The sequence below is a fragment of the Enoplosus armatus genome, chromosome 16 (assembly GCF_043641665.1).
Source record: "Enoplosus armatus isolate fEnoArm2 chromosome 16, fEnoArm2.hap1, whole genome shotgun sequence".
Taxonomy (NCBI): Eukaryota; Metazoa; Chordata; class Actinopteri; order Centrarchiformes; family Enoplosidae; genus Enoplosus; species Enoplosus armatus.
The window spans coordinates 12,355,229-12,376,550 of NC_092195.1; the positions used below are offsets into that span (position 1 = coordinate 12,355,229).

The following is a 21,322-nucleotide window of genomic DNA, read 5'->3' on the forward strand; positions in this document are numbered from 1 at the left end:
TGTCAATGTTAACGATCACTGAAACACATCTTAGGCTGTTGTACTTCTGCCTGCACTTTCAGGCCAGCTATCAAATGCAAGTAGCTCCATTAAGTCAGTCCAGGACAGAGAGGATGGTGGTGAGGAGGCACATTTGCATCTTTTTGAAGGACAAGTGGCTTAGTTGGCAATGCCCTGCTGTGTCAGCCTCTGCAGGATGGCCTCAACCTGCTTCTGGAAGTTGTCCATCAAGGGCTGCATCTGAGCCTGCACGTTGGCAGCCAGGGGCCTGATCTGCTCCTCCATGTTGGCGGCAGCAGTCCTCAGCTGCTCCTGGATCTGAGCGGCCAGGGGCTCCAGCTGGGTTTTCTTGTCCTCCATGAAGGTCCTGTGGGGTAGAACATGAACCACCATATATAAAAAAAAAACGTTGTAGCTGGTCAACATGGAGCAAATTAATAGTTCAATATATAATAATGAATTATATTTCATAAAGTGATCATATGCTTTGTTTGTAAAATCTTAGGTAAGTGCTTTCCCTCTGAAAGCAGAAGTATAGTAGTAGCATAAAATGGAAAGTAAAGATTTGTACAATACTTGAGTAAATGTTTTTTCTGTGGCTACCTTACATGAACATTGAGAGCTTCAGTAGAAGTTACAACTTGTAGGTTGACATTTAAACAATGGACCAGGTAAACCTTGACTTCATGTGTGAAGGTTCGAGGTGTTGAGGGTTCTCTGAGTACTCACTGAGCCTGGTTGGTCAGATCCTGGTTGCGGATAATCTCAGTCAGCTCCTGAGTCATTTTGTTCTTCATCTCTTCAAAATACTGACCGAGCCTTTCGAGATCGGCAACATCTTGTGCAAAGCTTCCTGTGGGTTTCCGAAGTTAAGCTAGTGAGTTTTTCACAACTATGAAATAAACAAAATACTACAAATGTGGAGAACTTAAAGTGTGTGAAGGTCGTACCTTGTGCCAGAGCCAGCACGACGACGGCTGCAATGAGGGAGAATTTCATGGCTGCTGAGTGGAGAAGACCTACAAAACAAACATTATTTAATTATTCTGGATGTTAATATGCTGTCCTCCCTTCATTTTGGTTCTTTTACAATGTAATCATACCTGTGCTGACGGGAAGCACCATCCTTTTTTTCTATTGTGCTTGAGTTCAACTTTCATGTGTAATTAAACTTCCCTGACAATGTTTAATGTTCAAAACCAAAATGACAAGCCCTGGGTCTAGTTATTAAGATGTTTCATGCAGTTGCTTTTCAGAAGTCGAGTGTAGGAAGGCCTCCTGTTGCTCAATCAGATGACTCACTGATAAAAGTTGTTCTAGGAATCCCAGCCTGGCTTTTTGTCACAAAGTGAAAATAAATATTTTGTAGCCACTGCGTGTTTGTCCAAACCCCACACATTCACTTGTAAACTTTATCTGGCTTATCAGATATGTCATGTCAACAGATCTAGTAAAAAGCTTGTAACTGAACCTTGAGTTTGGAATAATTTATCACAGATATGTTTTCCCAAGGTCAGGAATAATGTGTTCAAATGTAGATGATGTTTTTTGATAGCTTTGATCCAAGAGCATGATTTTCAAACTTTATATATAATTTTATTTTATATATAAACTTACAAACAGGAGCACATTTGTAGAATTTACTGGCCCATATTTATTAAAGGCTTTTTATTTTTTAACCATCCACTTAAGTTCCTGGAATTTCTTTTTTTTTAAACTACACCCCACATGATGAGGGCATTCCTCTTTAAAATAAAAACACATTTTATAATTTACTAATAAAATATAAAGAGGAACTAATCACTTCCATTGGTTTAGTGTTAATTTAGACTATACTGGATCTCACTATGCTGATTTAAATTCAGTAAACACCTTCACTTGTCTTTGGGTCATTCATTCATTCTTTTAAACTTTCATTAACATTGAGGGGGATTAAAAGCAGGAACTACAGGAAGTGCAGATGTCTTTATGCCAGTGAACAAAGTGTTATATGATGAAAACCACTGTTCGGCAATTAAACATGTTTTTTTTATGTCTTTTTTAGGCCTGAACATTTTAAGTATGAGTGTATGAAAATATACCAGTGTGCCTTTTCTGTCTTTCTACATTTATGTTTCGAGCTTTGTGTGTTTTTCTCGTAAGAGCCTCTGTTGCAGGTGATGAAACTAAACTAAGAAAATTAAATTATTGTTCACAAACAACAAATAAAGACATAAAATTAGATTGAAAGGAATTATGACAAAACTTTACGTGAAAGTATAAAAAGTAAAATGTAAAATATAAATATGATTCACAAACATCAACACCTTTAGGATCAAATCCTACACATAGCTGGTTATTTACAGTGTTTGCCTTCAAATTTAACCCTTCCTTTGCCATTATTCGACATCAGTCCCCTCATTAACTCTCAAAGCAATAAAGGGGTACATTTTACACTCAAAAAAAGTTACATTTCAGTCTTAAACCTAGTAACAATTGGTAGTTTTACATTCAAGAAGAATGTGTCTCAGTGTGTGAAAAGCAGTTTAAACCCATTAGAAAATTAGTAGAGTTGGACTCACCTGTACCGCAGGGACAATCTGGACCGGATGGTGCCTTCCTGTAGGACTCTCACACTTCTTATAGTCCTGCATGGTGATGCAGCCCTGTCGAGACGTGAATCTGATTGGACAAGATAAAAAAACAAAACATTATTGGATGTTTGTGCTGGTAAGGGACTCGCAGTGCTGACCCTTGCTGCTCAATCTGCCACCTGCGCAAACTAAACCAAAGTCCAACAGTCCCTCTGCTGACTGTCCAACATGAGTGTGCATCTTATCATATTGATGAAATACTTAATCACCGGTAACAGCATCACCATTTTGACAGTGAGGCCATGTTTGGGACAACGTTTATATATTGCCACATCAGCTTCAACAGATAAGATAACTGACAGAATGTCTTGTTTTATTTTGTATTTGTATTCATTTTGTAGAATTACAGTTTTACTTTGGTTTAGAAAAAGCGCTCTAAAATAAAGTTTGTTGTCATTATTATAATTGTAGAATTGGACTTTATGTAGGTGAAGTTGTGCTCATGTTTTCAGTCATTTACCTTTTAAATGAGTCATCTAGAATGATCAGGTGCTTTACGTTTAGTTTTCAGGGTATCTTTATTGCACTGATGAGATCTGATTAATTGATTGATTGCTGTGATAGGTGTTGTTTTAATGCCGAGTCGTGTGTATTTGTGTAAAGGTCCATCTAGATGTCGCAAACAAGGCTACAAATGCTGTGGTATGTGGCAGAGGTCCATGTTATGTACTTGCCCCAATGACAATAAACATATAGATAAACAATAAACAAGTAAAAGAAATAAATGTAAGTGTGGCCATAAAATGCAAGTTTTATGTAATGGGAATTTATGACCACTCCTCTGGGATCATCATAAGGCATTAACAGCATTGAAACAAAACAACAAAAAAACATTATATTCTCAGAAAAGCATTCTTTCTTGTTAGCCATGTTAGCTTGTCTGTCCGTCTCTTAGTCAGTCCACCTCTTTGGTACAGACTGAAATATCACAACTGTTGAATGGATTGGCACAAACTTTGGTACAGACATTCATGGTTCCCAGAGGATGAAACCGAATGTAATCGCCACCAGCAGGTTGAAAGTTGTGCCATCGGTAGCACAACATATTAATCTGTCAAGCACATACCTACAATACTAATCACATTCCGACCATGGGTTTTGTGTTTATTAGCAAAGGTTAGCATGCTAACAAACTAAAATGGTGAACATGGAACATTATACCTGTCGAACATCAGCATATTAGAAGTACAGGCTCACGGAGTTGCTAGCATAGCTGTATACTCTTAACTTTGAACTTTAATTGTGAAGGTTTATGTCTGGTAAATACTGAATTAAGAGTTGTGCCTCATGTTTAGAATAAATACAAAACTTTTTGTTTTGACTTTTAAGTTGTATTTGTCTTGATTTAATGGTCAGATACAGAAATGACAGGATTGAAAACTATTTTCTAAAGAGTTTTTTTTTTTAAAGAATATGGTCTTTAAAAATGTCTCAATCAGCTGTCCTTTGGAAAGAAGGCTTGTCTGACACTCATTCATGTGGATGTAAACCTTCTACCTTTGGTTTACATCCAACAGGGTGTTATTGCTCCCAGTCTATCTTTATGGTTGTTGTAAAGTAATTAATTCTCAGCCCCACTCCACTGCAGTCAGTAATAAACAATTCAGGAAGGGGAAAATATGCGAGCAGTGGACATAAAAAACACAAGCTGTTTAATAAAACTTGAACGACAATCCTGTGAGTCCCTGTTCATCTAGTGGGAAAGCCCTGCACTGGAGTTGTTTTAAAAGTCAGATTTTGACTATAAAGCTTCGATCAAAACCAGATGTGGGAATGTTTTCAACCAGCGATTATTCTCTCTGTACAGAGTCTGCTCACCACTGGCCGGGACTCCCCTGGTGGAAACAGATTAGGTTGTTTACATCTCTCAAACCCATCCCCTCAAAGAAAAGAAAAAAAGAGAGCTTTAGACATGGAGCCATCTTTGCTGTGGTATGCAAGGACAAAATAGAGGTGGTAAGATCCATTTGGTAGTACAAAGTGAGAAAACATCAATATTATCAGCAAAAAGTACTTATCAAAGGAAATAATACTCCCCCTTTCAGAGTGTCATAATATTATATACTGTATGTGCTAAATCACATTATTGGATTAATGTTATTGTTGCAGTAACATGTAAGCTGATTGAGGTGGAGCTAATTTAAACAATTTCATATAGTGTTGGTAGTTTAATTTGTATCATATGTCATAAAATGATCAAATGTTTTTAATCTGTAAAGAAACTACAGCTGACAGACTCCAACCCTGTCTCCTAGAAATTACATTTATACACACTGGAATAACAAATACATTATACATTATATAATAATGTTACTGATACAACAATGTGTAAGCAGCATTTTACTGTTGTAGCTGGTTGAGGTGGAGCTAGTTTAACTTCTTTATATACAGTTAGCTAGTTTAGTCCAGTGGTTCCCAACTTATGGGTTGGACCCATTTCAATGGGACACAAGTTTAAACTGAGGGGTCATGAGATCTTTAACTGGGTAGGAAAGAAGACACGTTCTGCTACACAAATTTCAATTCATTTTTTGGAATTTTCTCTAACCTTTGCCTTTTTGTTAGATATGGGCTCATTTTACTTCTTTTGGCTTCAAACTGTTTAATTGTTTAATGGAAACCTTGTGAAAAGTTTGGAGGGGAAATGTCCCAACAATGCATTGTATTTTTTTTAATCACAGTTTATCATATTAATAATTAAGTAATTAGTCACTATTGCTACCACGTCAAAGTTGTGGAGTAAAAAGTACAATATTCACCTCTGAAATGTAGTCAAGTAGAAGTATAAAGTAGCATAAATGATAAATACTCAAATAAAGAACCTCAAAATTGTACTTAAGTAAAAGTACTCAGTTATTTTCCACCACTGGGTTTTGTCAAAGTCAAAAATTGCACAGGTCAGCTTACTGTTAGTTATAATAATAGTTGATCAACAATGAGGGAAAGAAAAAAGTTGATACATTCAGTATTTATGTCAGAGGATCCATCCACTTACAGCAACTTTGCTTTGGCTTTCTTTGACTTTGCTCCTGCATTAAAGTTGAATCCATCATGGAGCTTATACAAACTAAGGCGCAGAAAAAGACTAGAGAACAACACTATAATGTCCAAATGTCACTGAGCTGCACAGCTGAGATTAACTGAAATGAGAGCACGCCCTCCAGTGAGCCAAACACTCATTACAACTGTGATAAATGACTTGTTGATTTTCCTTTCTGTTGTGGTAAACAAATCGAACAGGTCACATCTCAACTTTTAGATTTTAGATACTTTTTCGTGGCTTCTGTGAGACTTTCACAGTCTACTAGAATTTGTTGAAAAATGTTTTTGCAGATTCAGTTTTAAAAAAAAGATAAATTCAAATGCTCCCCAGTTCCTCCGGACTGCTGTGGCTTCATACCAGACCACAGAAAGAATGAAAAATTACACAAGTTCCAGAAAGTCATAAAAAAGCATTTAGGAAGCACAAGAGGAGGTCCCATTTCCTGTTCAAGTCTTTGTTCTGCACAATGTTGGTGGTCCACTAACTCAAACTTGCAGTACAGTATCTATTTCACTGTTTCATAGAAGGATCATCATTTTTGTTTCGCCTTCTTATTGAGAAAACTGAGTTACTCCGCTTCCAAGTTTTAATCACATGCTTCAGGCTGCAGAGCTGGAGCTGTAAACCCACACTGTAGTTGTACTCTGTTGGTGCCAGAGGAGAACACAGGAGGCTCAGATTTCTTGTCTTGATATTTCTCTGACTTTCTCCAGCTCCCTTCAGGTGCTACAGAGAATATCGGAAATATCACAACTGCATGCATATGCTTCGAACGAACTATACACTGTAAAGAAAATGTTCTGTGCTGTTTGACTATTTTAAACTATTACATTGTTTTTCAGATATTAAAGGCCTGGTTTTACAAATTAACATAATAGCAGTACAAACAAGCCTTCTGCCATGTAGAGTAATTTGCTTATTTGTACATTTTTTAGTGGCACCACATCTTCCATCACTAATCTGTGACTTTCCTGCATAAAACATTGCGCAGCACATGACTTTACATGCCTACAACAGAGCACACAACTGATAAAAATATAGAATTATCTACCATTTACTATTATGATAATGGGCTAAAAACCTGTACATCCATGGTTAAACAAGCAAAAATACTGGTGTGAAAGTAATTTAGTTGAGACGTTGTAGAATACCAGGGTTCCTTGAAGGCATCATTTGACTGACAACCCCTTAGCCTAATCCAGAGAGTGAGGATGCATAGCAGCAGTGATATGTGTCGAATGAACATCGGCTAAGTACTTCTTTCGGCTGTGATTGACAAAAGCCTGCAGACAATTTGTTCATTCAGCCCTTAGAGACCATTTTTGAACCAGAACCCGTCGGGTTGATCGGTCTAAATTTCATCCACACCGGGGCTTCGCAGACGTTACGTTAGCACAATGGAATCTAACGTTATCCCGGACAGTATCCGCCCTCAGAGGCTACAGCCAGGGATTGGATTCGGTTCAGGACCCACCGGGACCCTCCGCTCCTCTCTCCGGCCCGGGGTTACGGTCCCCATCGCGCCGCTGTTGCCCTCCCCGGCCTCTCTGGCCGCTTCATGCGGGCCTCCTCCGCCGCCGCCTCCGCTGCAGTTCCACAGCCTTTACGGTGGCATCGGAGCGGGGCTGGGGCCGGGGGCTACCGGCCACTGTAACCCGGGGAACCCGGCGGTGCTGAAGGAGGCGGTGGAGGCTGTGGTCCGCAGCTTCGCCAAACACACACAAGGTTACGGCAGAGGTAACGTCCAGCTGTGCTAAAGCTCTGTTTTATGTGCAGATAATGGTGTTAATCTGTGTCATACTGTTCAGTTTGTACTTGGGGAGTTTTGAGGAGCACAAAGCCACTTTTAGCTGCGCCATTTGTTTGGAAATGGATTAGCAACGGAAAAAACACGACCTACATTCCTGTGATGTTCATGTTTATGTTACAGTGTCTAATACACTGACTTTATATTGTTTTACCGCGTACTGTGGTAGTTTTCACCTGATGCAGTATCTCTACTATGTTTCTTTCTGGGATTTAAAGTTTTCCTTTGATATTTACATAGTTGTAGCAACCGTGGCTTCAATCACTTCATTATAGGATTAAGTACCACAGCTCTTCGGGGATTACATTTACGAACAATAAGCTATTATACCTATAAATTAGCCACATTAAATTCATCCTGTTTTACATTGGACACGGTTCACTACTGGTGCGAAATATGAAAATAAAGTAACAAAGGAAACACAGGGGCTTTACACAGCGTCAGTAGTAAAAATGTAGAGGTTAAAATCAGGTAATCCTGTTTTTTATTGAGCACAATAAAATGTAACCATCTTTTTAGAGATGACCAAAAATATTTTGTGTATCATCCAGACTATATGTTTTAGTAAGTGGTACCAGATTGATTTTCACACCTATAATTACTTCTTATAGAAATAAGCATGAATTAGTGATGTTCTAAATATATCATTTATTTGTGCTGTTTGCCTCATGATGATGGTCCCTCTTTACCAATCTTTTCATCTATTTATTAATCACTACAGCACACTGGCAAGAGCTATGCTTAAGACTAACACTAGACTAAAAACCTGCTATTGTGTTGGCAGGTGGAGCTGATTCAAGTGTTCCTGTTTTGGTGCTAATAGGATTTATTTCCAAAAGATTGTCCCTCCATGCACTGACTAACAGTCTCTTCCCTCTTTTATCCCATTTAGGCTACTTAACACCGCCAACATTGGCAGCACCATAAAGACTGTTTCATCAGGGCTGTATTATCACGTTTTTACAGAAGAAAACGTGTGTCACATTTTGGCATTTGGCAATAATTATTTCCACTACATTATATTGTAATTTGGGTTTTCTTCATTTTTCCTGTGGTATCGTTATAATTATGCCATTACCAGGGAATTAAAAGGCTTACATTTGCAATAAAAACACTATTAAGACTATAATTGTCAAGTGACAATTTATTTAATAATTTTTCTAATTTTCCTTTTTTTCTGTGACACATTTGTCAGATATGTGGTGATTGCCAGGCCAGCCATCCTCCACTATCTCCCAATATTTCCTGTCTCTATGTGTTATCATATCGCTGTCCTGAACCCTTGAAATGCTCAAAAATAACTTTGTCAGGGTCTGAATTTGTTTTAGTGTGTTCGTCTACTTTGCTTGGTCCCTGATTTAGGGAAACTACTCTACATTTCAGTAAAATGTAATAAATATACTGAACATCCCGAGGCTCATCATACATCTAGTGCCAGCTTAAGTTAACTGTTGGAAGGATACTTTTGAAAGAATATGTTTAAAGAAAGAGTTCATATATATATTTGTTGTGAAAGTAATGTCACAGAGAGCAACTTTCACGTCTGTTAATAGTACTTGAATTGCTGTTTTCAATAGCACATAAGTTATTACTTAATAATTGGCTAACAACAAGAGAAGAGTTTATAGTGAACGTTCACACACAGTAAGAGCAATAACAAAATAATTTGGATTGCAGTTTAGGGATTTATGTATCTGATGTCAGAAAATATCTCGGCTTGTTTACAGAGGCCTCAATAGCTGCAAGGCTGCAGCCCTAAAACGCACTGATCAGGCTCCAGACACAGTACGAGAGCGAGAAGCAGGCTGCCAGTGTTCGTATCAAACAGTGAGAGCTCAGCGGGAAAGAGCTGAGAGGTAACAGAAGTCAAAGAGCCCTGGATAATGTTGGCTGCAGCCAAACCCAAATACTCTTTTCTGACTCAGTTGCAAATTTTACTGCTTTTCTTTGTTGTTGTTTCCTTTTGGAGGGCAGGAATGTAACGTTCTCACATGGGCTCATAAAGTGTAGAGCTGAGGGTGTGTTTCTTTAAGCAGCTCCTCTGAGGTGATGCACAGTTTCCTCTAAGGAGAGCCACCTAAATATTTTTCAGGAAAAACCTCCGGCACCCTTGAGATGACCTTCCCCCCACCCTTTCCATCTTTGTGTTTAGAGAGGATGTTGCAGAGGACAGCCAGTAACGAATGGCACTTGAAATGCAAACTCATCGCAGAAAGCATTTTGATTTCTAGAAACCAGAATATTTCTATGTAAGTAGGGTTAATTATAAAAGAAAGTGTTGATATACCACATTGTGACAAGGCTTCTTTTATCTCTGTGCCCTCCAGTAAACGTGGTGGAAGCTTTACAGGAGTTTTGGCAGATGAAGCTGACCAGAGGGGCCGACCTGCGCAACGGAGCTCTAGTTGTTTATGAAATGGTCCCATCCAACAGCCCTCCATATGTCTGCTATGTTAGTCTTCCCGGAGGCAGCTGCTTCGGAAGTTTCCAGGTACCGTGTCTGCATTTTCTTACTGTGATAACAGCAGTTTTTCTTTGATTTTAAGATAGCGATAATTGGACATCAATGAACGTGCTGTGTTGTGGAGAAACCCTCCATACTGTACGATTAATGTAAGAAAAATGGTCATTCAAGCTTACAAAATTCCAACACGCTTGTAACTACAACATACCAAATAAGGATGCAAACTCAAGGCCACAAGACAGCAAATTAAGGTCTGTGCGCGCTGTTGCGAACTTTACTCCAAATAAACACTGGCTGTCTTTAGCTTTTTGACTGTATATCTGTGTTTCTGATGGTATCTGATCGCTAATGCATGTTCTTCTTCACTGTTTGACAGTTCTGTCCCACCAAGGCCGAGGCGAGACGCAGCGCTGCCAAGATTGCCCTGATGAACTCTGTTTTCAATGAACATCCCTCTCGTCGCATCACAGACGACTTCATTGAGAAGAGCGTCAGTGAGGCTCTGGCCTCCTTCAATGTAAGTTACGTATAATAAATTACAGAGGGTTGTGTGCTTAAGTACTTAACAGTCAGTCCGGAAGCAAAGTCACAGTGTATCTGCAGTATATCACAGCATTGAATAAAAAACAAGGACAAGAAAGGACACATATGTAAGATGCATATGGAAGTACTGTATATTACTTAATATGTATGTATATGTAATGTATTTGGCAACATGCACATGGATATTTGCAGTACAATAGATGTTTTGAAAGTATGCACAATGCATACCAATAATTGATGCTTCGAAAAGAAAATGAAGGAAGGTTACTTTGCCTTGAACTACCTCCTAAATCTGAAACTTCTGCCAAGGTGGTGGCTATGTTGAATTTATTGTTAAAGCCCTACTCAGATGTCTGGAGAAACATGATTACATTCTTCATGGAGACGCCAGATATCATTATTTCAGCCAACTCCCCCACTACCAAAAAATGTTTCATACTGCATACAGCACATATTTTATTTACCCAGAAATCCAGTATTTGTCAAGCTGTTGTTTGGGCCAACACAGCACACTCACTGAAATTAACTTCTTGTTGTTTACAGGGAAACAGAGAAGAGGCTGACAATCCCAACACAGGAATCGGGGCATTTCGCTTCATGCTTGAGTCCAACAAAGGAAAATCCATGCTTGAGTTTCAGGTGCATAAACTTCAGGAATGTCTGTGTCGTGTTAAGTTGCATTTTATGTTACTCTGACGCACCAGGATAATGTGGAAATAGCATTGGCATTGGTTTGAGCCCAGTTGCTGCCTTATAATGTTTTGCATGTGTTGAGCTTGAATGTGTATACATACAATGTAAAAAAAAAAATCGAGACCAAATAAATGTTTTAAAGAGATTTCTGGTTTGTGTGCGTTTAGCATACTAGCGACACTTTGACAAATATACCAACATTCTGTGTGAAGCTCATACACTTCCAGCGGGGTAATATACATTAGTTTGAACCCACATGTGACCTGGAAATCTGAAGGAAGCATGCATGCTTTGCAATTCTGAATGGCTTCATACTGAGTGTTCTGTAGTTTGATTGCTTATTGCTGCTGGCTCGGCTGTGTTTGTGTTTCAGGAGCTGATGACCGTGTTCCAGCTTCTGCACTGGAACGGGAGTCTCAAAGCCATGAGAGAACGACAGTGTTCCCGACAGGTACTGTCATTCATCCCGCAGAGAGGGTTCAATTATCCAAGTGCAGTAATAGTTTTCATCACTTTTTCGTCAAGTTTCCTAAACAATGTGTCAAATGCTTCCCTACATGGCATGACTGGTCCAGACGGATTAAACATTTTTTTCTTCTCACCACGAGTGGGAGCATGAGCAGGAAAATAAGATCATAAATTCTAACACAGTGTACCTAAATGATGTATTTTAAAAGTTATCTCTAGTTGCCTTACAGTTAACCCTCTTGGTTGTGCAGCCGACATGAAGAGTCATAGAAGTATCTTCAAATTAGGGCACCAATTCGACTTTTACTTTCCCGATAAGTCTGAAACCTCAGCTTGAGCTATCTGCCAATGCTGAGTACTGATTTAATATCAGTGCTCTCTTGTACCATATTTAAAGGCCAAATATTTGAGGCCAAAGATTGCTGTGGTGCTAAAAACTGAGTTGGCAGCCCACTGCTACCAAGTGAATGTATGTATTGATAGTGGAAACCCTTAATTTTGAATGAAAGTCTTCTGAATAAAATCAGTATCTCCGCCAACATCGGTGCGTCCCTGCTTCAAATCTGATGCTTTATATCATTTACCTAAGAATTTTGCCAGCCATGGCCAAAGATTTACTGAAGTCTTACTAGATCTTGAGTTGGCAAGAACACTTAGCTTTCCCTCTCTGATATTACTGAACTTATCTTATTGCAGGAAGTGCTGGCTCACTATTCCCACCGGGCTCTGGACGATGACATGCGCACTCAGATGGCTGCCGACTGGGTGAACCGAGAACAGAGTGTGGCGGCCACTATTGCGCAGGAGGTGGCGTCAACGGAGCGAGAACTGGAGGACGCCAGGCTGGCGGGCAGAGAACTGCGTTTTTACAAAGAGAAGAAAGACATCCTGATGTTAGCTGTGGGCCAACTCAATGCAGCCAACACTGCCACCCTGCCCTCACACTAAACCCACCGTCCACCCACCGGAAACATGCCTTCAAACTCTGTAGGATTCCTGGTAACAATATTGATCCCTTCATAGATATAAAGGTGATATCGTCTGAGCTTTTAGGTTTCGTATCTTGTGTTTTGTTATGAGGACCAGGTAATCAGGCCTTTGACTTACAGTATGCACATCCGTCCATAAAACAAACACTTGCCGCTATAGCCGTTACCTCTTTGTGCCTAGTGATTACAGGATAACAGTGCTTTCTTTTTTTTTTTAAATACCTATAAACGTGCTTGGCATACCAGCTGACTGAGGTTTACATGTTTTTTTTTCATTATTTCATACTGTATTTACTCGAAGTAGACGTACAGAAACAAAGCCTGCCTTTCATCAGTGAATGTACGGGACATAAGTTAATATGACCCATCAAACCAAACACATTTGATCAAGGTATGGAAGTTTCTTTCATGTTTTTTGCGGGTTTACTTGCATATAGTATTTTGGACTCTGGCAAGAGAAGGTGGTAAAATGTAAACCTTGACGGCAGTTACCCTGTGTCCACTAATAATCCAAATATTTCTAAAATATCACCACAAAAAAATGGCAAGAACAGCAACGGGATAAAAGCTCCCACGTAATAATTCTTCCCTAATGGGTACACAACCCTGTTCTGCCTGTTGTAATGAGAATATCGTGTAAGTATGCGGAAATTGCATCCTCAAATAATACCAGAATTTAAATAAGCATTGAAACACACTTATTGGATCATGTAATCATTTGAGGGTACTTTGCAAAAATGTCAGCAGGTGACTGATTGCTCTGACAGCAGCTCAGGTTTTAAAAACAAAATCAGATAGTGAACCATCACTATGTTTTCTTTTTTTCCTTTTTGTTTGTGAAGGCTTTTGACTATTTCGTGTTCGTTTTGGTGTTCGTTGTACGCTTGGTGACCATGACACTAGCTGAATGTATATTTTCAGTGTGCTATCGACTAAAGGATCTGCAAAGCGACGTTGTTTAACATTTAGACTATTGAATTACTCTTGTGATACGGATTGTGTTCGTCATGTGCTTCATCTAGAGGAGTTGTTGCCTGGTCGACTAAAGCGTAGGTCGGGCCCTCTGCAGAAACAACGAACAGCCACGCAGTGTTGAGTGGAGGTAAAATGTGAAGGCCAAAAACAATGAGTTGAGGGATCTTTTGTTAAAATGATTCATCATGTGTGAGTCATTGTAGTCAATACAAAACAGTACCAGCACTTGTGGTTTATCTTTTCTGACATACTGGAAGCAGAATTTGTTTGTTAGCAGCGCTAGTGTATTTCCATGGGCTAAAAACAATATATGAAACGCGCACTTATCATCTTTCAAATATTTTTATGTTGAAGGACCTGATTTCATTTATACTGTAAATGTGATATGTTTATTTTCCTTGATCTATCTAAAATGTATTGAATACATTATAAGGATGAAGGCATTTCAGTGAGTAGCCTTTTAAAGACCCCATGTAATGGAAGAGAGAGTTTAATTGATAATGTGCGGCTCTGGCTGGAGGGAAATGTGGGCAGTGAGTTCTGCCAGTTAAACAGCAGGAGGACCCGTCTCGCTGCTGAATGCTGGATTGTCAACAGCAGAAACTGATTACACTAAATTTGAGGAGACATGCAAATAGAAAACAAAGGAGCAGAGATGGAGTATGATTAAATCCAGAACCAATTTTAGTATTTTATTGCTGTATCTCTTCCCTGGGATCATTGTGCCTTTATAAAATTGGTAACATGCAATAGTTTGACAGCTCTAAAGTTTAATTTTGTTGAATGAGGTCTTAAATGATGTTCTACTCTGTTTTACAGCGTTTTTTGTCATTTCATGTAAGGTAAAATTATAGATTACATGCTATATTACTGTACTAGTTCAACATTTTGGCAAATTCGCTTATTCACTTTCTGGCAGAGATTTAGACGAGAAGATCGATACCACTTTCATATCTGTGCATTAAATATAAGGCTACAGCCAGCAGCCAGTTAGCCTAGCTTAGCATAAAGACAGGAAACAGCTGGCCTGGCTCTGTCCAGCAGCACTGAAATCCACCCACCTCCAACTAATCTGTTGCTTGCGGTAGCTTAATATTTACAGTCCAGACGTGAAAGTGGTATAAATCATTTCTTCTAACCCTCCACCAGAAAGTGAATAAACATATTTCCCAAAATGTCGAGCTATCCCTTAAATATGTTACATGACATTAGATTATGAAGGGTCTATTAAATCTTACTGCCTGTGGTATACATTTATAATCATTATGTATTGTTTGTTTGGTACTCGGCTTGCAAAATATGTGTGCAGCACAAAAAATGTTTCTAAGTAATTTTGTCTTCTTGGCAACGACCCTGCAGCTCTCTTCAGTACATACTGAAAAGTTGAAATACACCTTTAAACTGATACAAAGAACACTTTGGCCTCACAGTTCTGCAGCTTGAATACAACCCTGTTAATCTCACATTTTACTTTTCACTGTGGTTTACTCATCCTCCCAGAATCTCATCTGCAGATACATTTTCTGAATTCATCCGTGATTGTATCGTCCCATGAAGTCCAACCTAAAAACGTACTGTACTACCAGTGCACTCATGCTAAAGCTGCAGTGTAACAAGTATTTAAATGAGCTGGTCACAGGGATGAGGCTAGAGATCTTGAATTGTTTGCGTTTTTCTTCTAATTTAGATGCTTATTATGTGTGTGATTTTTGACACACAAGCCATTAATCTCAGAGCTCTCCTCTTACAAATGCCTTTGAACTTTCTTTGTGATCATTATCATTGAAGGCTTTTTTAAACTTTGTTTTTTTGCCATTTTATTAAAAACAAAACGTGGGCTTTTCATCTTTTGGCTTTGATGCATGATGTGTTGATTAAGTTTTGTTTTTATATTTTTCATATTCTATACAGTATTGTTTTATAAAAGTGTTTCTCAAGGCCCTTATTGTATGTATTTTCTATGAGCATTTTGTATTCCATGTTTATACTTTTAGTAGATTTATATGATGTAATAAATTGACTCATACAACTGTTTATTAATTTGTCATGTCACGTATTTCACTGCTTAGTACAATGGTGAACAACTGAACATATATAACTAGGACCAAGTAAATAGATTTGCATTTGTAATGGTTTGAATGTATGAGTGTAATTTACATTAATGAAAAAGTAGCTTTTCACAAGCATTTTAGGATGACATTTACACATGGTAAGTAATGTACATAGGGATAGTGTGCTCTGAATCACATTTGGACTAGAGCTGTGTTTTCATGGAAGTAACATGAATTAGCTAGAAAAAGGAAAAAAGGCTAGAAAACACGGTTTATAGGATCTTTCCACGTGTGTATGATAATAGCCTTTGTTGTGGATATGCAGTTTGAACACTAAATTTTCTGTTCAAAATAACAAGGAATCTTTTGTTTGACTGAAGATTTAATCTCTCGCCTCTGAATGGCTACCCAAAGTTAGTCACTCCTGTAACCAAAGGGACCATAGCCTAATTATTATATTACCCACAAAATCACTGTCACTTTCTTTATTCTATGTGGTAAATTATCTAGAAACGAAAAAACAGATACTTTTAATCTAATTTATTTAATATATTTTTATTTAGTTTTATTTCATTTTATTTCATTCTATTTTATTTCATTACTTCCGCCTCCGGCACACAGGCAGGAAGAGGCGGGGCCTCAGTTCAGGACGCTCGCCGTGCGTTGTTCATTCAACATGGCAGCGGGACCAATTTCAGAGAGAAACCAAGGTAAAAGTATCATTATAACCCCACCCGTTTTAGCCTTTTGTTTCAGTTGTTTATGAATCTGCTTGTGGGTTACACTTGTAACTGCTCCACTTGTTTTCGTGAGCGCCGCTGGCCGCTTAGTTAGCTAATAGTTTGTGGTAAACAACCGGTCGATCACATGGAAGTGTACAGTTGTCGTTAGCTTGGCTTGCCGCTAATTTAGCCATTCAGTTAAAATATTTTAATCTAGTGTCTTTTACTTGCTTGCTGCATATGAGTCTATGTGTAGCGTTGATTTTTGATTGATTTGAAGTGTGGCGGTTGTTAAATAGCATTCTAGACGCAGGGCTACGTCCTGATAGCTAATAGCTAAAATTAGCCGAGCAAGCTACCATACAGTCTGTGGCACATCATGTTGATTAAACAAACGATCACACTTTTTCCTCATTGTACTAATTGCTGTTACACAGCATTTGATAAGTCGGAGATGGGGGATGTGGTCTGTAGAAAATAGCATTATTATTAGCTAAGTAATCATTGCTCACTTCAGTCAAAAAAGGTTAGAAAGCTTTATTGTTTAGCTCTAATGTAGCCTCTAAGAAAAGCCACGTTGTTTAGGAACAACATAACAAAATATTACGGTAACTAATTTTGCATAGTTGTTTTTTTACGTCATATCCTCCAGCTGTAATCTCAATATTTAACTATCTTTTCCAGAGAACTGAAGTGACACAAGCTTTTATTCAACATTTCTTGCAGTCGCAATCAGTTCGTTTGTAGCAAACGGATCATAATGCAGAGCTTTTTATGTGCAACCTTTTTATGTATAACTTTAATCGTAGCCACTGGAATGAAGCTTATTGTGTTAAGTATCTCCAATGCTTTGAATTTTGACTGAACTCAAAGCCATGTTAAATTTTCATCTAATTTGGACATCTAAGACGTTTTCCGTATGAAGTTTATCTCTAATACTTATTTGTTCTTTCAGATGCCACTGTGTATGTCGGCGGCTTGGATGAGAAAGTGTCAGAGCCATTACTATGGGAGCTTTTCCTGCAGGCTGGTCCTGTGGTCAACACACACATGCCCAAAGACAGGGTCACTGGCCAACATCAAGGTGAGTATCAGCTAATATTCTCTAAAACTGTGATGACCAAGGTAGCAACATGTCAGTTGACATTTTGTTTGTATCCCTTAAGAATCTCTTTTGCAGATAAATAACAAGCATGGAGCTAACCTTTTCCTCTCCTTCTCAGGTTATGGCTTTGTGGAGTTCCTTAGTGAAGAGGATGCGGACTATGCCATCAAAATCATGAATATGATAAAGCTCTATGGCAAACCAATACGAGTTAATAAGGCCTCTGCGCACAACAAAAACCTGGATGTGGGTGCTAACATCTTCATTGGTAATCTGGACCCAGAGATTGATGAGAAGCTGCTCTACGACACATTCAGTGCCTTTGGCGTGATCCTCCAGACGCCAAAGATCATGCGAGACCCAGACACGGGCAATTCCAAGGGTTATGCTTTCATCAATTTTGCTAGCTTTGACGCATCAGATGCCGCAATTGAGGCCATGAATGGCCAGTACCTCTGTAACAGGCCCATCACAGTGTCCTATGCCTTCAAGAAGGACTCCAAAGGAGAACGACATGGTTCGGCTGCAGAGCGACTCCTGGCTGCCCAAAACCCTCTGTCCCAGGCAGACAGGCCACATCAGCTGTTCGCAGACGCTCCGCCACCACCGAGTGCTCCAACACCGGTCCTAACTGCACTGGGAAGTGGGATGCCCATGCCAGGTATGACTGAAATACTGTGGTTACACAGGGTAGATGTTAAAACATATAGGATGTTCTGTGGCTCTGCTCTTTTCAGTTGTACATTATTTAAACACAGTTGCAGTGTCTTGAGGAACATTTTCAACCATTATTCATCACCAGATGAGGAAAAATCCCATTTATAATAACTTAGTAGATGATGATTTCAGGTCATACACTGATGGAGAACATAATGTAGTATAGTGTATATCTGTATGGTTTGACGCAGGCGCAAAATGGCAGTTGTACTACTAGCTCTGTTGGCTTTGTGCCTTTTAACTGTTACATGTCATTACATGTCCTGCCAGGGTGCAAAGACCCTAGTTGCTGGTATAGTTATACATCTACAATTTTCTTTCTTTTATATCTTGACTTTTTGTTTCTTAAAGCTGTAACCAATGGCGTTGATGTGTGTATCATATTCCATATACAGCAGCTACCTGTGATTTATAGTTATGGATTGAGCTATTGAATGTGGCGACTGCCATGAGAGTAGATAACAGGTTTCATTACCGGCAATGAGATGAAGTAGAATCCTGTAGGAACTGTAAGTGTGCTGCTGACTGGTGATAATGGAATTGATTTGATTAAATCTTGATGTCTCTAACTAAAACTGAACAAGACAGCCAATGACAGATGACTAGATTATTTAACAGACAGAGTAGAATATGAAATGTAAATACGACTTGTTTCTGTGCAGGCATGCCACCTCCTGGTTTCCCTCCCGTTCCTCCTCCGGGATCGATGCCTCCATCAATGCCCCCTTCAATGTCCATGCCTCCAAATGCAGGGGGACCAGGCCCACAGGCTGGCGGTGGTGGGCATCCACCTGGGCCACCACCCTTCCCTCCTGCCAACATGCATCCAGGTAATATTTTGTTCTAGATTCAAATGTTTCCACAGTGGCTGAAAGTGGGAAGTGCAAAAATATACTCACAAAGTTTGAACATACTAAGTAGTAGGTCTGTGTGTCCTAGATGTCTGTAATGGATGTCTTCAAAAACTAAAAGAAAGGAATAATTTCTCTAAGTCTCTCTAAGATACTTTCCCCATTACAAACTGTGTCAAATAGGCAGAAAATAATCACTGTCAGATTAAAAAAAAAAAAAGAAAAGAAAAGTCTTCACCATCAGTACATTTAAAATCAGAAATGGCCAAGCATCTCTGCCCATATTAATAACTGTGTTATTCACAGATCATTGTCTTGCACTGTTAACCATAAGTGGCTGTTGTGATGCAATGTATTCTGTGACACAGGTATGCCTCAGATGCCCATGCCCCCTCCTGCTCCTCCTGGCATGGTGCCTCCACCTCCTGCTCCCCCAGGATCAAATCAAGCACGGGCACCGCCACCTCCTGGCATGCCCCCACCCCCGCCTATGGGCATGCCACCCAGAGCGCCGTATGGACCTCCCATGGGTAAGTACTGTGGCCTCTCCTTGAGTCTTTGTTGTCACATAAAAGTGTCTTCAGCTTACAAATCCTGTCTCTGTCATATGAGGGGGAACATGTCTCAAGGCAGTATTGTCTGTAAAGGAACAGCTGAACCGTACTTATACACATCTGTGTTATGCGCAAAATAGATTTATTGATTTGTAGTATTGACACATACCCATGTTGCCATGACTACATTGACAAATTAGCTAGTATGGGCAGTCCTGCTATTGGTTAACCAAATTCTGTTGCTGGGTTGTCTTAGCCCAATGAATTTTTGAAGGACACCTTCACCATTGTCGGAAACTGCTTCAATAATGAGAGACACGTGGAGACATCTTTGGTCCTAGATTGGACGAGACACGGTTGAGACAAGTTCATTGAGAGCTGATTTAGATGGTCACAGTGTTTAAATTATGGTCCAGGATTTCTGACACTGTCACTGTCAGAAGTGGCGGCACTAAAGCTTGTTTATTGTTTACCACGATTTCTAAACATGAGAGCAGTGCCATGGTTGCATCTGTTTTTATTGACTTTGTTTTTTATATTGTATTTCACTAGACATTCATTGCACCATTGATCCTTTCTCAGGTCCACATGTAGGTATGAGAGGGCCTCCTCCTCCCATGCCTCCACCTGGCTACGGTGCTGGCCTCCCTCCTCGTCCTCCTTTTGGTTTCCAGAGAGGACCTCCAATGCCTCCAAGGCCCCCCGGTGTCCCACCCCGGGTTCCTATGAGAGCACCAATGCCACCGTAATCCATCTCAGACTGCAGAAACGGCTCTCTTGTTTTTTTAACATCTTACGATCTACTTGAGTTTGTAATAGTGAGAATAATTTAACCACCTGTTTGTATTTCTTTTGGTCACTGTACAGATGAAGACCTCTTGACAAATAAAATTTTTAGTACAAGTTTTGGAATTATTTTTTTCTGTCTCACCCACAAATATCACTTAATGATCATTTTTAGTTTAGTAGCTCAAAGTTTCCCCGCTTTTGGATTGAAGTTTAACAATTTGCTTTACTTTGTGCTCAACCAAAGATTCTGCGCCAATTGTAGCAGAGAAGAGGCCTTCTTTAGGTCAATCCCAAGACAGCATATATAGCGATGTGTTGAAAATACGAAGGTTTCATTCTCAGTGTGCACGGTAGCTGCATTTTATTTACGTGTCCTGTTGGAAATGGAGCCATCAGTAATGTTGGTTCCTCGTGCTGTACTATACCACCAGTCAAAATGTCTGCTGTTGGAAAAAGGCAAGTACATTTAGATATTACTTGTCTGTTGGTGGAAGTTTTGGTCCAATGTTTGTGGTTATAGAATTGGTCAAGATTTAGATCCTCAGCAAAACCTGTACATTAGGACAATGGGTGCAACCAGCTGTTTGGCCACACAGTCTAAAAAAGAGTGATGTGTTATTGTTGGTGAAGTTTCTAAATGCATCTTTATAGTTTTTCCCCAAATCCCATTGAACTGTTGCTTTTTAAGACTGATATTTAGAATAAGTCCATCTCCTGCACATTGAACTACTACACATCCTCATGTTTGAGACAAACAAACAACAAAAGTTATATTTATTACGTTCATAGAGAAAATGTATCTGAATGGTACAGCTGATGACATCACGCTGTCTGTGAGGAAAGCTCGCGTTTCTTCATAGCAGGTCTTGATGCAGTAGAAGGGATCAAGGGTATGGCAAGTGGTTGGCATGGCAACAG

At 39.3% G+C, this 21,322-nt stretch overlaps 3 protein-coding genes across 3 annotated transcripts; 2 read left to right on the forward strand and 1 right to left on the reverse strand.

The window, feature by feature from the left end:
- Nucleotides 1-36: 36 nt before the first annotated feature.
- LOC139299365 (type-4 ice-structuring protein LS-12-like) lies at nt 37-999 on the reverse strand. The gene is made up of 3 exons (XM_070922263.1): nt 951-999; nt 730-853; nt 37-367 (listed from the first exon to the last, which is right to left on the reverse strand). Exons 1-3 carry the CDS (start codon nt 997-999, stop codon nt 160-162), a joined length of 381 nt encoding a protein of 126 aa, XP_070778364.1. The 3' UTR covers nt 37-159.
- Nucleotides 1,000-7,073: 6,074 nt separating this feature from the next.
- Nucleotides 7,074-12,834, forward strand: lix1l (limb and CNS expressed 1 like). Its single transcript, XM_070922043.1, has 6 exons — nt 7,074-7,413; nt 9,811-9,974; nt 10,324-10,464; nt 11,034-11,129; nt 11,557-11,634; nt 12,348-12,834. Exons 1-6 carry the CDS (start codon nt 7,074-7,076, stop codon nt 12,597-12,599), a joined length of 1,071 nt encoding a protein of 356 aa, XP_070778144.1. The 3' UTR covers nt 12,600-12,834.
- A 3,502-nt stretch (nt 12,835-16,336) lies between these two features.
- sf3b4 (splicing factor 3b, subunit 4) lies at nt 16,337-20,489 on the forward strand. The gene is made up of 6 exons (XM_070922108.1): nt 16,337-16,376; nt 17,344-17,472; nt 17,612-18,154; nt 18,873-19,040; nt 19,430-19,591; nt 20,198-20,489. Exons 1-6 carry the CDS (start codon nt 16,343-16,345, stop codon nt 20,362-20,364), a joined length of 1,203 nt encoding a protein of 400 aa, XP_070778209.1. The 5' UTR covers nt 16,337-16,342; the 3' UTR covers nt 20,365-20,489.
- Nucleotides 20,490-21,322: the final 833 nt, after the last annotated feature.